Consider the following 14,597-nt stretch of genomic DNA (forward strand, 5'->3'; position numbering starts at 1 on the left):
TTTTGGGTTTTGGAGCAAGGGGAACAGTTGGTCAATTTCTTTAACAAAAGTGGGGGGAAAAAAGTGTGTATTTATGTTTGTTAGCGGGCCAATTTCTTGTTCACGAAAGTTGACAGAACTTTCGTGAACAAGAATGATGGCCTCAGTGCACAAAAGCAAGGTCCATAAAGGACTGCTGGTTAAAAAGATCAACATCATTACCATTGTTCCCAGTATGCACTCCCAGAAGCCACCCATCCCCACCTGAGTGACCCCGGGGCAAGAGCGAGGTCAGAGATTTGCAGGACACATTTATGATGATAGACAGGCGAGGTCAAGGCCTTTGTTTGTGACAAGAAGCGGAAATAGCGGCTCGCGTTCCGGTAATAGATGAAAGATGAGAGCACGGAACAGGGTGGGGGGTGCGCCCATCGATCTGTTTGTGTTTTCGTCGAGGAAGGAGAGGTGAACGGGTTTGTTGGCCTGCGTCCCAGTTGAAATGCTGAGCCAGTGGCTGTGTCTTCTACTTCTGATCAGGCCCTTCCATTAAGCTGATAACTTTTATGATCTGTTCATTCTGTCTGGAAGGACAAAATTAAAATAAAATATAATAAAAACCCTATGCGTGCCCTGCGATTGGCTGGGGAACCAGTTCAGGGTGTCCTCCGCCTACTGCCCGAAGACAGCTAGGATAGGCTCCAGCACCCCCCGCGACCCTTGTGAGGAGAAAGCGAGTCGGGAAATGAAGGACTGAATGAATGGATGGATATCATAAAAACTCAGGCAGCCCCAGGACTCGGAAGATCCCAAATCATCAAGACAATTCACTCTGGCTCTCTCTTGTGGCCCAGAGAAGTACTGCAATATCATGTTTACAGCATGACCGCCTTCTCACAGTCGCACAAACAGAAAATGTTCTACAAAGGCCTTTATTTCATGAGTTACACAAAATTGGAAAAAAAATAAAATGATTTTAATCAGTGACACTCGTCATTTTCCATTGTACTTGATTAACAAATGCATGCTCTAGTCAGTTTATTAGTGGTATTATACCTTTCGTTTTTCAGTACAAAACCTTGATAGTCTTCATTGTAGTGGACTGTCTGACATTGTATCTGAATAATTACCACATTAAGCCTTACAGGTAAGCCCAGAATAATTTAAACATTTGCAATATTTTCAGTTGTAGTCAATTTGTGTTAATTGAATGGGTGATGTCTGGTTGGAAATATCACACAAAAAAAAAAACAAGTTTCCCAGGTTACCAGTAATTTTAGCATGAACAGTATAAATAGGAGCATCCATATGGGTGACTTTGTAGTCAATCAATCAATCAATCACGATAAAGGCCAAAAGCAGAATAGCAAGTACACGTTATGTGGAAGTATAATATATGTTGTATGTATACAGGTATATACTGTACATGTGCATTTGGGGGGGGGGGGGGGGTTCAAAGATTGAAGGGGAGGAGAGTAAGGCAGAAAAGCAGTGAAGCTGGGTTATTTCAATTACATTTAGTGCCTTTGTTTAAGCATCAACAAGAGCAACAACACAAACAAAAATGTGTTGTGGGGAGAGTTTCTTCTGTTGCAACAAGGCTACTTTCACAACAAATGGTGTAAGCTTTTCTAACTGTGGCATTTTCAATTTGTATTTGTTTGTTTGTTTTGTTTTTGTGGATACGAAGCATTGTTGCACCAGAGAAGTTATCTGCCAAACATACACATTGTGATCGGTCATTTCTACTCTAATGCTGTTTTACACGATATTAAGGCGCTAAATGTCTTCGGGTCCATTGAACCTTGCATTCACTCGAGTCCAACAAAGTCTCATACATCTTATAAATAAAAGGGATTTAATAACACAAAAGTCGACTCAATAATAACCTGAGGAGAGTATGTTGAACTAGGAATGCATTATATTTACAACAGGGTAATGGTTATACATTTGCGTGTCGTGCATTAGCAAATGATTTGTAGAATCAGTGGCAAGTCCCATCCGTAATATCAGTGTGTGTAAACAAGATGAAAAACAGAGTGTGGCTGTGTGTTATAAACAAGTAGCTTTTATCTTTCAGAGAAGAAATGCGATACGGCAGATAAGTACGATTCAATAGCACCTGGCTTACATAAGCAACCCATTTAAAATGAACACTAGTTTACCAGTTTGGGGGCAAGTACTCAGTGCAGCGGTAAACTGGGCGCCATTCTTTGTTAGTAGAAGTGTTCCGCGTGGAAAAAGAGGCACTTGGTCTTTGTTTTTGGTTTTTGTTCCGGTTTGCAAACGTTCAAACCTCCCTCTGCGTTCACACATGCAGGGGAATAGCACCATCCTCGGGCGTTAGGAAGTTTTAAAGCCAAGTGAATGTGATCGCAAGTCAGGCAGGGTTTATGTCCTCTTCATGCACACCTGACAGCGGCTTATGTGTGTTCGCAGATTTCCCGCTTTTAGCGTCGTCGGGACGGGTTTCCTGGAGATCAAGAGAGAGCAAAACCATGATACCATTCAACTTATGGAAAAATCAAATGGGTAAATTGATATTGGAATATATTGTATCAACATCCCTGTATTACGGTATCACGATACAGCAAATATAACTTTTTAATTTCCGTAAATATCATGAAATGTCACTAACGATTTTACTGTGACATACAACATCAGTGGTGAAATATTGGCACGATATTTTGATGCTATTGTTATTGTTGGCAATATCTGGCTCCTTCACTGCAAGAAAGGTAACATTCCACGTCCCTAGAGCAAGCTTCGACATCTGAGGATCGGACCGCCGAGGTCCCCGCCTTTGGCCCCCGCCCAGCTCACTTTGCACCTGACCCCTTTGGCCCCTCTCATAGGTGGTGAGCTCATGGGAAGGGTGACCCACGTTGTCTCTTTGGGCTGAGCCCAGCTGGGCCCCATGGGTGTAGGGCCCGGCCACAAGGCGCTCGCCAGCGAGCCCCACCTCAAGGCTTGTCTTCAGAGGGATCCCCAGTGACCCACATCCGGGCAAGGGAAACCAAGGTCCATATATTTCATTCAACATTTCATTCATCATAAGCCGTTTGTACAGCCGTGCTTTGTCCGATCCCTTCCCTAAGCCCTTTTTACTCTGGGTGACCCTGCCAGGTGCATACAGCCCCAGGCAACTTAGATCATTGGGACACACAAACCGCTCCACCACGGTAAGGTGACGGCTCACGGAGAGGGGTCCACTTTACGTTCGCAGTATTATGGTTGACAAAATGCACCATCATTACTGTTGACAGTCCAAATCAGTTTCTCACAAAACATTGTGAGACAATATCACAAATTAATCTCTAAAACGGCACGTGTGTGAAGTCCATCTGACTTACGTAAACATCTCACTGTCTTCAATTGTCGCAAGCCAGAAGCTGTAGGAGTTGGCGTAATAGTTACAGGTTCCTCGGCCGTGGCACTCGATGAACGGAGCGCTTCGGAACTCCTCCAAGCAGGAACCAGGAGAGGCCAGAGCTTGACCTGAGCCCTCAGCACCTGCACTAGTGTGCTACACAAACCCAGACATACACAGAATATGGTCATGGGGGCCATATGGGTAGTATGTATCTTTCTGAGTTTTCAGGTACGTAGTTCTCGTTAGTGTTTGGCAACACAGGCTTTTTTTTTTGCTTGCAGCATCACACAACACAAAATAAACCACACAGTCGGCTATCAACATGACAGACAGAGACAATGGCCTGGAAATCTACACATGAAAACTGATGTTTGGGCAATAGTTTGCCCAATTCCACCTTTCTACTTTACAAATACCGGTACTTGCTTTTCAGTAATAGGCAGCTCTCTGCTTTTCATGTTGACACCAAGAAAGCTTCTCAAACAAGTCCTCACAGAAAAACGGAAATGTGAAGCTATGAGGATACATTCACATGACTGGGTCGCTGTGGCTCAGTTGGTCTGACCCTTTTGGTCATTGGCCGACCATTGGCAACCAGTCAAGGATAGACCCTTGACTGGTTGCCAGCCAGTCGCACGGCAAATACATTATAGACATACAACCATTCACACTCACAACTGGACAATTCAGTCATCAATAAATCTTTCATTCATCTTTTTCGAATGTGAGAAGAGGTGTCTCATATATTGGGGAAAAAAACCCACGTGAAGAACATGCTAACTCCACACAAAAAGTTTTGGAACCCTGAATGCCAAAACTGTGAGGCAAACGAACTCATGATACGATAAATGATATGATAAAGTCCAGCAAAGATATTGTTGTGTCTCACCATGACGAAAGAGTAGCCGATCCACAGAGAGTCCCAACCGTAAGGACATGGGGGGATCATAATTGTCTGACTGTGAACGGCAATCACCATGGCTGGAGCTTCGCACACCGCACACCTTTAAAAACAAGTGTATGAGAATTGCCCGAGATGTGATGTAAGTGCCGTGATAGCACTTGAATAATTTGATGGACAGTACGAAGACACACCTGCTGATGAAGGGTTTGATGCTTTCACCGGTAATTGGCGCCATGCTCATGGGCATGGGCTCTGGCGAGGTGAGCCAGTAAGAGTAATCATTACGGGAGGCGAAGTTGCAGACGTTGTTGATGTTGCAGAACAAGAAGGGCATCGGGCTGAACTTTCTTAGACAGCTTCCTGCCGTACCTGGAAACCCAAGGGATAAAGTGTTCCTTTACAGAGCTCCTTCATCGTATGACTTCCGTACATTGTTTCCTCTGTAAGATTCCCACCGAGATCCTGTCCATGGGAGCGTTCATTGCCTTGCACGTAGAGCAAAGAGTAACCATCATAGATGGGGGAGGTGCCCTCGGGGCAAAGTGGAACCTCCACTGTTTGGCTGTGCCGAGTCACCAGGAAACCATGATCCATAGAGGAGGGGCCGGGTGGTCCCACTTGGCCGGGAACACCATCAGGTCCCGGTGGGCCAGGATACCCTCTGGGTCCTAACAATATGATTTGTTCATGGTTGTTTCTTTAAACGGGATATATCCTTACACACAGATTTTGTGGACATCTGACCTTGAGGCCCAGGCAGACCAGCATCGCCTTTGGATCCTGGCTGACCGTGATATCCAGGGAGGCCATCTTCTCCTTTTGGCCCTGAAATACCTGTTAGGCCTGGAAAGAAAAAAAATTAAATGAAATGGAAGCAAAGTTTTTAAAGGGAGTAGGGAGGACCTGCAACAACTCGGGATGGTCATCAGACATCGGACTTATTTCGCCTCAAGCTGTGATTAATAGGGTCAACAATCAATTGCACTCAAACAAGTGACTTCTTAAGAATCAACATCAAGTTACCTTGCTGTCCTTTCTGCCCCGGGAGCCCAGCTGGCCCCTGCGGTCCTGGTAAGCCTGTGATACCCGGTAGGCCACTGTCTCCTTTGATGAAGGTGTGTGGACCAGGGGGACCAGGTGGCCCAACATTACCTGAAATACAATGGAATATTGTTTAATGTTATGCAGATCCATCAAGACCTATAACTGGTAATTTATATGTCCCTGGTGTCTCTCATCAATTAGCCTATATTCCAGCGTTACTCTAATACTGAATAGAGCAGTATGGAAAATGGACAGGCAGTGGAATGACTCAACCTTATGTTGATTCCTCTTACCCTTTTCTCCTTGGAATCCTCTGTCTCCAAGTTCTCCTTTGAATCCAAAATCACCTTGAATACCCTTTGTACCTAGATTTCCATGATAACAACATCAGGAGAACGGATTTAGCACACGATGTCTTTCACAGATAAGACTAAGATGCATATTTATCCACCTGGGAACCCGGCTACCCCCTGCAGTCCCCTCTCTCCTTTGGGACCATGAACACCTGGAAGACCAGCCGGCCCCTGTGTAACAAAAATACGCACATACTGAAGAACTTGCTCCAATTAAGTAACAATTTACTGCACATATAGCAATGGCATTGTTACATACGGGAAATCCCCGTGTTCCAGAGTCACCCTTTTGCCCTGACTCTCCCTGGAAACCGGGAAGACCCTGGTCTCCTTTGTCTCCCTTCTGGCCATCTCGTCCTGCCACGCCAGAAGGTCCTGGAGTGCCAATGACCCCTGTAATATGAAGTAATTTGAAATTGCGTTTATTTATGGTACAATATAATCAGACTGTTCAGAAATCGTCCTTGTACATGGTAAATTGTTGTAAACTGCCATGTACCTGGTTCTCCAGGTTGTCCTATTTCTCCCTGGTTTCCTTTAGGGCCCTCGAGAGAGAATCCTGGGAGCCCGATTTCTCCGGGCTCACCTTGGCGTCCCGGAAAGCCAGGATGTCCCTTGTCACCTTTGATACCAGGCACACCAGGATAGCCCGGGCTGCCGGGGAAGCCGGGACTACCTCTATCACCTGGATATCAAGACAAGCGGGAGACATTTCACAATTAAGATCACTTGAAATCTGTGAAATATTTAATTAGTGAGTGAGGTTAATCTCACCTTTGCTGCCTAGCTCCCCTTGGGGTCCTGGAATACTAAGACCAGGTAAACCTGCAAAACACAGTTTACTGAATAGTCATGCATTCTTACAGGTGTGGGATGGGAATCTTTTTTTGACTAGTACTGTAGTGTTTTGATCAAATCATGCAGAAAAATTGGAAAATGTTGAAAATTATCATCTGGAACCAACCAGGGTCTCCTCTCTCCCCTGAAGGCCCAGGGATGCCATCAACACCCGCTTCTCCTTTCACTCCAGATGGACCAGGGGGTCCTGGCAAACCACTCTCACCTGGTGGAAAACAAGTTCAAACTGGATTTGTTGCAGCGCACAAAATCAGCAGAATCAACACAGTACTTACCTGGCCGACCATCCTGACCAGGTTCTCCTGCAGACCCTGGTAGCCCAGGGACACCCTTCTCACCAGGTATTCCTGGCTGGCCTACATGGATTGTATGGTTACATATCGTGAGTCATGCTGTCCATGGATCCTTGTGGATGAATGCAACAACACAGCGTGAAATCTGACCTGGTGTGCCAAATATGCCTTTGTCTCCTTTAATTCCTTGCAATCCGGGCATGCCGGGCGTTCCCATGTGACCCTTGAGACCCTTCTCTCCTCGCAGTCCTGGGAATCCTGGTTGACCGGGTTGTCCCTAGAAGAGAAAGTCCAATAAATAAAGGCAGTCCAGCCTTTGAAACCACAGAACATACTGCTGGTAAGGGTTTCCCAAACATAGACCCAAAACTGGTCCTGGAACACTTCTTATTGGATCATTATAATTAATTGATATGTATATGTCTATATTGGAGCAAGACTCAAAAAAAAGGGAGTCTAAATTTTCAAGTCAAGATCAAGTCATTTGCACAACATAAAATAAGATAAATAAAGATAGAGGATTACTCTTTCTCCTGGAAATCCTGGGAGACCGATTCCTGGCTCACCAGGTGTTCCGCGGTCTCCTTTCTCTCCATCCGTTCCTCTAAAACCAGGATGGCCCGGTGTACCTAAGTCTCCTTTAAGACCCTTTGGACCAACTGGACCTGCACGCAATAAGTTAAAAAAAACTTTTTTAAGTACTTTTCCAATGTTCACCTTGTTACATTTACACCTCTGTTTGCATTTCGCCTTACCCGGTATTCCCATCTCGCCTGCACTTCCCTTTTGTCCAGGTGGGCCCATATGGCCAGGTTCTCCAGCAAGGCCAGTGTCTCCTTTCCTACCTGCAACACAGTGATCAAATACAAACAACATTTACCTGGAAGTACAAGTTCCTCCACTGAGGTGGATGACATGAATTTGGTTGTCCCTTTGATGTTTTTAACTTTGGATATTTTTGTGATTGATTAAGCAGGACACCTGGCTGGCCGGGTAAACCAGGTTCTCCATTTTTTCCTGGCATTCCAGGGTCTCCAGGAAGTCCGCGAAAGCCTTTCTGTCCTGTTATTCCGGGGTTTCCTGATGAGGCAGACATTGTTAAATTATATTGAATAGCACTTTACTTTCTTGTGCATGAGAGTGAGACATGAATGAGCCCTGCTGTTTCATGGTTTCACACCTGGATCTCCAAGGTCTCCCTTCTGTCCTTTCATGTGCTCCATGTCAACTTTACTCATGTTCCCTGGAGGCCCCTGTAAACCCGTCTCCCCTCTCTCTCCTTTAAGTCCAGATGCTCCGTCTTGTCCTCGCAAACCAGGAAGACCAGGATCACCTAAGAATGAGACATTTAATGGGGGCCTTTGTCACAAAACTCGAACAGTAGGATCCTCAATCCCGATCTATTTATGTTGACAGAACTGGACGAACAGCTAACCAGAAGGAAACTGGATTATGCATGTACACTCACAAAATCAAAGGGCAAAATCAAAGTATTTTGGAATCATAAAAGTGCTTCAGCCATCTCCAGACCAACAACAGTCACCTCTCCTAGGAATGGCTTCATAGCTACAAATCATTTTCTGATAGCATTTTTCACAGAAACACTTCGATCAGACCGAAAAAGTTGTAGACTGACCAAGACAACCAAAAGGCCAAGCATTTCGGCAGGGAATCCAGATAATAATTGCACCCCACTCACAGTCAGAAACTGACATGCTGATAAAAAGTAGGATTTATCTTATAAGTTGATTCCATACCTCTCAAGCCTTGACTTCCTGGTAAACCCGGTGGTCCGGGAAATCCTGGCAATCCTGGCGTGCCAATGACCCCCATTTCACCTTTTATACCTGGCCGACAAAGAGACAGAATGAAATTACTATGACTCAAAAGAGTTCAAGAGAATTAGTTTAATGTTGCTACCAATTAGCGGGGACGTTGATGGATGCATTGACGAGGTACAAAAAAGATATATACAGTATATATATATATATATATATATATATATAGAGAGAGAGAGAGAGAGAGAGAGAGAGAGAGAGAGATAGATAGATAGATAGATAGATAGACAGGCATACATACATACATGCATACACACACACACACAAAATATGTATACTGTATATAATAACAATAATAATATATAATAACCTTTATTTGTCTCACTATATATATACAGAGAGAGAGAATCAATACTATATCATTTTTCTGACCTTGGTCTCCTATCAGTCCATCCCTTCCTGGCAACCCCGCTGCTCCTGGCAAACCTTTTACACCAGGGACTCCTGGTAACCCAGTGAGTCCTTTTTCTCCTTGAGGCCCTGGCATGCCAATGCCGGGAGGACCTGGATAGCCCCTCTCTCCCTTTTCACCTATCCTACCTACAAAGAAATGCAAACGATAAGTCAAACAACGCGGTAAATATACAATTTGTCATCTGGTAACAATTCTATTGTAGTCAACACTATAAAAATACGACTTTTACTTACCAAATGGACCGGGCTCTCCAGGTTGTCCTTGTGGTCCTGGGGCTCCTGGCAAGCCCTTACCTGGAGCACCCGGTAATCCTACAACTCCAGCTGGTCCAGGGGGCCCAATGTTACCTAAGACCAAATATAAATATTTGCATAAGTTTGTCTTTCAACGAGATGGCATTGACTGAATCCTATATTTGCTGTTGCAGCCGTTCATTTATACCTTTTACTCCCTGAGGTCCCGGTGGTCCTGTCAGGCCTTCTTGCCCAGGAATACCAGGTAATCCTGTGTTACCTTTCTCTCCAGGAAAGCCAATAATACCCGGAGAACCCTGTGAGCCTTTTTGCCCCGGGAGTCCCATTCCTGGTTCACCCTGTAACATAGGACGATACGATGCAGTGGTGAGGCTCACGTTTAGACACACAATCACTTTCAAAACACGCAAGTTAAATGAACTGAAACAAGTTGCTTTAGGGTCCTGCTTTTATAGAACATCATTCCACTCGTCAGTCGTTTGGCTGAGAGGACCAAAGATATACACACTTTTTGTCCCTGTGGACCAGGTTGTCCAGAAAGACCATCTTGTCCAGGCCTTCCTGTCTCTCCTGGTAATCCCGGAGAACCCGGAATTCCACTGATTCCTAGAAGCACGAATGAAATCTCTATAGTATTTGTATTTCATGAATTTGTTAAAGAATACGGGGCATGTTTTGCTAATTAACCTTTTGCACCAGTTGGGCCTGGAAATCCAATTCCTGGTGGTCCTTGATCACCCTTTTCTCCAGTAAAACCTGTTATTCCCGAGTCTCCTTGGAGACCCGTTAGACCTGCAACAACACGGTCTGATCAAATTGATGCCCCCCCTCCCCCCACATGAAGTCTATTCCTTCTACAATTACCAAAACAATTTCTTTGGATTGGTAGAAGATGAAAAATTACAGAATGAATGTCACTGTTCACCTTGAGGTCCATCTGTGCCAGGTTCTCCTCGTGGTCCAGGTACGCCCTGCGGTCCGGGAATACTCACACCTTGACCTGGCTCACCTTTCGCACCTGGTAGATGTAAAGTTTACAAAGTGAATTCATGATTGCCTGCGAGAACAATAGACTCATTTGTTAAAGCTTCTTAAATAGGGTTGTAGGTAATTTTTTCATGTCAATCTTTTACCAGGTGTTCCAGGTAATCCAGGGATGCCAGACCTCCCCTGAGTCCCCTTGTCTCCAGGGACCCCAGGTCGCCCAAAGCCTGGCAGACCTGGGGGACCCCTCTCCCCAGGTGGGCCTGTAAGACCAGGGTCCCCAATTGATCCACGGTCACCTTTGAGGCCCCCTGTGCCCTGCAAGCAAAGTCGACAAAAAAGAATGAAGACTTACACTCTCCCACTTAAACTATTCAAATGACACAATACATACAGGTTCTCCTTTGTGGCCAGGAACACCAGGTAGGCCATCCCTCCCTGGGTGTCCATCTACACCTGGTTGTCCAGGTGAACCACCAGGACCAGGGAAGCCTTTGTCTCCTTTCAGACCCGGCGCAATGAATATATCTCCAGGCTCTCCAACTGGACCAGGGGCCCCAATCAAACCAGGAATGCCATTGATGCCCTATGTACAGGTTGAGTTATAAGGATTTGAGAAATAACGACTGTAGTTACTGTATGAAAGTTTATCTGTGCTACTGACAGGTCTTCCAGGAGCTCCTGGGGGTCCAGAATTACCCTTGTCTCCTTTGCCTCCCACTGGACCAGGAGGTCCTGAAAACAAATGAGGGATACTTCAAGCATACTCCCCACCACCGTCAAGCTCCACCCCACTTTTACGGTGTGTCTTATTTTAACCTGCACAGCTGTTGTGATCTTTACAGTGACGCTGATACAATTACAAGCTATGGCCAAATATTAGTGTCTGAATCATATTGCATGCGGACATCATTATCTCAGACCCCAGTTTTTTTTTTTTATACTTTCCATCCATCCATCATTCCATCTTTTACTGCTTATGCTGCTCAAGGGTCCGGGGAGCTGCAGCCTATCCCAACTGACTTTGATTGAAAGGCAGACCACAGCCTTTTGATTGGTCACCAGTCAATTTACAATCACATTCATACCTACAGTCACGAAATGGGAAATGATCCCACAATGGATTTTCTGCTGTGTGAAACGCTATACTACAACACCACTTTTACTTACCCCGCTCCCCTTTAAGACCTTGGGGACCAGGTAATCCCGCAGGTCCGTACCCCTCACACAGTACGCAAGTGTCTCCTTTGTCACCTGTTTGGATTCACACGCAAAAAAAAATAAAAAATACCGTGCATATCAAGTACAGTCCATCGTAGAACTCGTAGATTTGATTGTCCTAACCTTTCTGTCCCAGTTCTCCTTGAAGTCCTGGAGGTCCGGGTGGGCCAGGGGCACCTTTTGCATTGGTGCATTCATTTGGGTCAACTGTGGGCACACACACAAAATCCATAAAATGGGGAATTTAAAACACCTCTCGTCAAACAGTGTGCGTAGAAATCACCCTGCAGTCAGAGTAGTATATAAATTGAAAGCATACCGGGTAATCCTGGAAGCCCAGGGGGTCCTTCTGGGCCCGGTTGCCCTGGGGGTCCAACTAGAGACTCTCCTTCAATACCCCTGTCTCCTTTCTCACCCACATCCCCCTTTTGGCCGGTCTCTCCACGAGGTCCTTCAAGATAGCGTCCTGAAGTCCAAGACACAGTGTGTGTGTGTGTGTGTGTGTGTTACACAGGTGTGCTGCATGTGTTCCTGCATGCATGCGTGTATGTATTTTTTCCATAAGCAAACACATCATTGTCTTACCTGGTGGGCCTGCTTCTCCCTGAGGTCCAGGAAAACCTTTTGAAACAGAACACAATGGGGACTAACCATCAGTCAAGGGAGCTAATGTACTGTACTGTTGTAGATTTAGCAGAGTGGATATGTGTGTGTCTTTTCCCATGTACGTGTTTGTTTGGCATTATTTGACCTTTTTCTCCTTGTAACCCAGGGAGGCCACGGGGACCGGGGGGACCGGGGGCGCCACTTGCCTATAAACGACCAGAAGGACGGCTTCACAAACTACAATTCCAACTCACTTCTTCACAGCCATATTTGCATGTTGAACGTGCTCGAAAGCGACTTTTGTTAAGTGGTGTAGTATAGCTCATTTATCAGGTGATTTCTTAATATTACGGGGGGTTTAGCTTCATCGTCAAGTCAACTGGATTAAAAAAAAAGCAGCCAATCACAGTGGAAAAAAGGCATTGATGATAATAATGAGCAGAAAAAGCAGTTTTATATACTAACAGAATCATACCAACACTTCACATGAACAATAATAATTAGGATAAAATGTTTTCATATTTAAATTAAGGGTGCGAATAAGAAAAAGCAATACACAAATAAATAAATAAATCTGAACGTACATATCCAGGAGGCCCTCTTTCTCCTTTTTCACCCTAGAGACGAAACAAAAGATGATAATAACATTTTTTAAAAGAAGGGTTTTGCTATATGATGAGTAAATATAGACAAGTTGCATTGTTTACCTGAGGTCCAGGGTATCCATAATTTCCTGGGAAGCCCTTTTCTCCCTATGTGACAGAAGGATTTTGATGTTTCCTTGGTCACCATAATATAAACCAATGATCAATTTGTTGATAGTTTTATTATCTCGCGCTTCATCGTTTTATTGGCCTGGAAAACTCTCACTCTTAAAATGTGGAGACACAGGGACAATAAAGCTTCGGTGCAGCGGGAATTGGACTTTCTCATCACTTTTTTTCATGGCGAATCATTAAAATGACCTTGGCCACATTCGATGGCGTGGGTGAAATAAGTTTTGTAATTTAACCCTTTAACAGCGGTTACTACAGTTGACAGCTGATCATGTTATCAGGTTACAGGTTGCATGAAAGGGTTAATGTGTCCTCTGTATACCTGTATTGGATTGGAGCTCATTTAGGTGAATTACTTTGTTGAAATTCACATTGATTTTCTCTGATGACATTTTCACATGCGAGCTCATCAAATGTCAGGTCAGTCAGAAACTGGTGTTGGGGGCAATTTTTTTTCCACCTTTTCCCAGTTGGGGGCGGGGGGGCTTTGTTGGGGATCTCTAAAATACATGTATTTTCCACAGGATACACAGCCTTGAATTATTATGATTATTTTTATTTTTCTTACCTTTCGTCCTTCGTCTCCTTCCTTGCCAAGTTTGCCCTAAAACGAAGCAAAACAAAACAGTCACATTAATTTTAAAAAAATAGGTAAGAGTTTTTGTTTTTTTTTAATAATACAAGTATTAATCTTTTAAATGCTGCTTGAAAATGATAATACAATACATGTACAACACCATCAAATACATTTTCAGTGACTTACTAGTGTTCCTGGTGGGCCCGGTTCACCCTTGACTCCATTCAAAGATATATTGCAATAGCCCTGCAGAGAAAATCACATTTCCAACGGATTTTTTTTTTGTGGGTGTGTGTGTGTGTAACGTAGCCATATGCTAAGTACATTAAATTACATCAGAAGCATAGAAAGCAAAAATGACAAACTTTTTCTCCTTTCTCCCCTGGATATCCTCTCTTTCCCTTTGGAGATAGAAACATGACACAGTCAGAATGCAGAAGAAGTAACAAGAAATGTACCTTCTGAGTTACATGCAACAATGGGTGGATTTTCAGACACATGAGTGAGTAAGCACCGGTGGTCCTATAAACTCTGTGCCAGGACCTTCCACACCCGGTGAAGGGGGTCCAGGAGGGCCGGGTGGGCCTCTGAAGCCCCGGTCGCCCTGCACAGAAAGCACCATCACTGTCAGACACTTCATTAGGTACATCTGAGTTCAGGACACAAGAGTGGTATTCAAATATTTGCCCTAACAAAGTAACCATCAGCAGAATCATCATAGCCATAATGATAGTTCTAATTCTAATGATCGTAATCACCCAATAATCATTAGTACCGTTTTTATTTACTCTAGTTTCAGTATATGTTTATTGCTGTGGTGGTGCTGTAGTTGCAGTGAAGAACTTGTTCACTACAAGTCATTAACTTGATTTATTTCAGCTACCCCACCAGCAAAGACAATTATTAATAATATGATCCATTTCAAATTGTAATGATAGCACTCAATTTAAAAAATATTTAATATGATTTTAAAAATATTGAATGAAATTCAATGAGAAAGAAATTTGGATTTTTGTAAATGAAAATTCTGGCAGTTTAACAATGAAGTACACTTTAGTGCTTTTGAGTGTGCAATTGAAATAAGAAGAAATGTGAACCAACACTGAGCACAATGAAAACAAGAAT

General features: G+C 44.1%; 1 protein-coding gene across 2 annotated transcripts in view; it reads right to left on the minus strand.

Moving 5' to 3' along the window:
* Positions 1–892: 892 nt before the first annotated feature.
* col4a1 (collagen, type IV, alpha 1) overlaps positions 893–14,597 on the minus strand; it is a 33,074-nt gene continuing 19,369 nt past the window's right edge. For both annotated transcript variants that reach the window (XM_086124062.1, XM_086124063.1), the window contains exons 13-52: positions 13,987–14,076; positions 13,838–13,873; positions 13,659–13,718; positions 13,464–13,499; positions 12,827–12,871; positions 12,704–12,736; positions 12,265–12,325; positions 12,099–12,134; positions 11,833–11,979; positions 11,637–11,720; positions 11,463–11,546; positions 10,957–11,027; positions 10,687–10,878; positions 10,442–10,610; positions 10,234–10,326; positions 9,996–10,100; positions 9,817–9,914; positions 9,496–9,646; positions 9,288–9,401; positions 9,012–9,179; positions 8,559–8,648; positions 7,982–8,134; positions 7,783–7,881; positions 7,557–7,646; positions 7,327–7,466; positions 6,952–7,078; positions 6,784–6,864; positions 6,615–6,713; positions 6,425–6,475; positions 6,150–6,335; positions 5,910–6,043; positions 5,749–5,821; positions 5,591–5,662; positions 5,277–5,405; positions 4,998–5,096; positions 4,709–4,921; positions 4,445–4,622; positions 4,239–4,353; positions 3,330–3,502; positions 893–2,449 (exon numbers count right to left, since the gene is read on the minus strand). In XM_086124062.1, coding sequence (XP_085980188.1) covers positions 2,368–2,449; positions 3,330–3,502; positions 4,239–4,353; positions 4,445–4,622; positions 4,709–4,921; positions 4,998–5,096; positions 5,277–5,405; positions 5,591–5,662; positions 5,749–5,821; positions 5,910–6,043; positions 6,150–6,335; positions 6,425–6,475; positions 6,615–6,713; positions 6,784–6,864; positions 6,952–7,078; positions 7,327–7,466; positions 7,557–7,646; positions 7,783–7,881; positions 7,982–8,134; positions 8,559–8,648; positions 9,012–9,179; positions 9,288–9,401; positions 9,496–9,646; positions 9,817–9,914; positions 9,996–10,100; positions 10,234–10,326; positions 10,442–10,610; positions 10,687–10,878; positions 10,957–11,027; positions 11,463–11,546; positions 11,637–11,720; positions 11,833–11,979; positions 12,099–12,134; positions 12,265–12,325; positions 12,704–12,736; positions 12,827–12,871; positions 13,464–13,499; positions 13,659–13,718; positions 13,838–13,873; positions 13,987–14,076 — 4,257 coding nt within the window. In that variant the 3' untranslated portion in view covers positions 893–2,367. The remainder of the gene's footprint in view (positions 2,450–3,329; positions 3,503–4,238; positions 4,354–4,444; positions 4,623–4,708; positions 4,922–4,997; positions 5,097–5,276; positions 5,406–5,590; positions 5,663–5,748; positions 5,822–5,909; positions 6,044–6,149; positions 6,336–6,424; positions 6,476–6,614; positions 6,714–6,783; positions 6,865–6,951; positions 7,079–7,326; positions 7,467–7,556; positions 7,647–7,782; positions 7,882–7,981; positions 8,135–8,558; positions 8,649–9,011; positions 9,180–9,287; positions 9,402–9,495; positions 9,647–9,816; positions 9,915–9,995; positions 10,101–10,233; positions 10,327–10,441; positions 10,611–10,686; positions 10,879–10,956; positions 11,028–11,462; positions 11,547–11,636; positions 11,721–11,832; positions 11,980–12,098; positions 12,135–12,264; positions 12,326–12,703; positions 12,737–12,826; positions 12,872–13,463; positions 13,500–13,658; positions 13,719–13,837; positions 13,874–13,986; positions 14,077–14,597) is intronic.

Source organism: Hippocampus guttulatus, chromosome 11, assembly GCF_054856545.1.
Source record: "Hippocampus guttulatus isolate MCC_2025c chromosome 11, RoL_Hgut_1.0, whole genome shotgun sequence".
In the NCBI taxonomy this organism is placed as follows: domain Eukaryota; kingdom Metazoa; phylum Chordata; class Actinopteri; order Syngnathiformes; family Syngnathidae; genus Hippocampus; species Hippocampus guttulatus.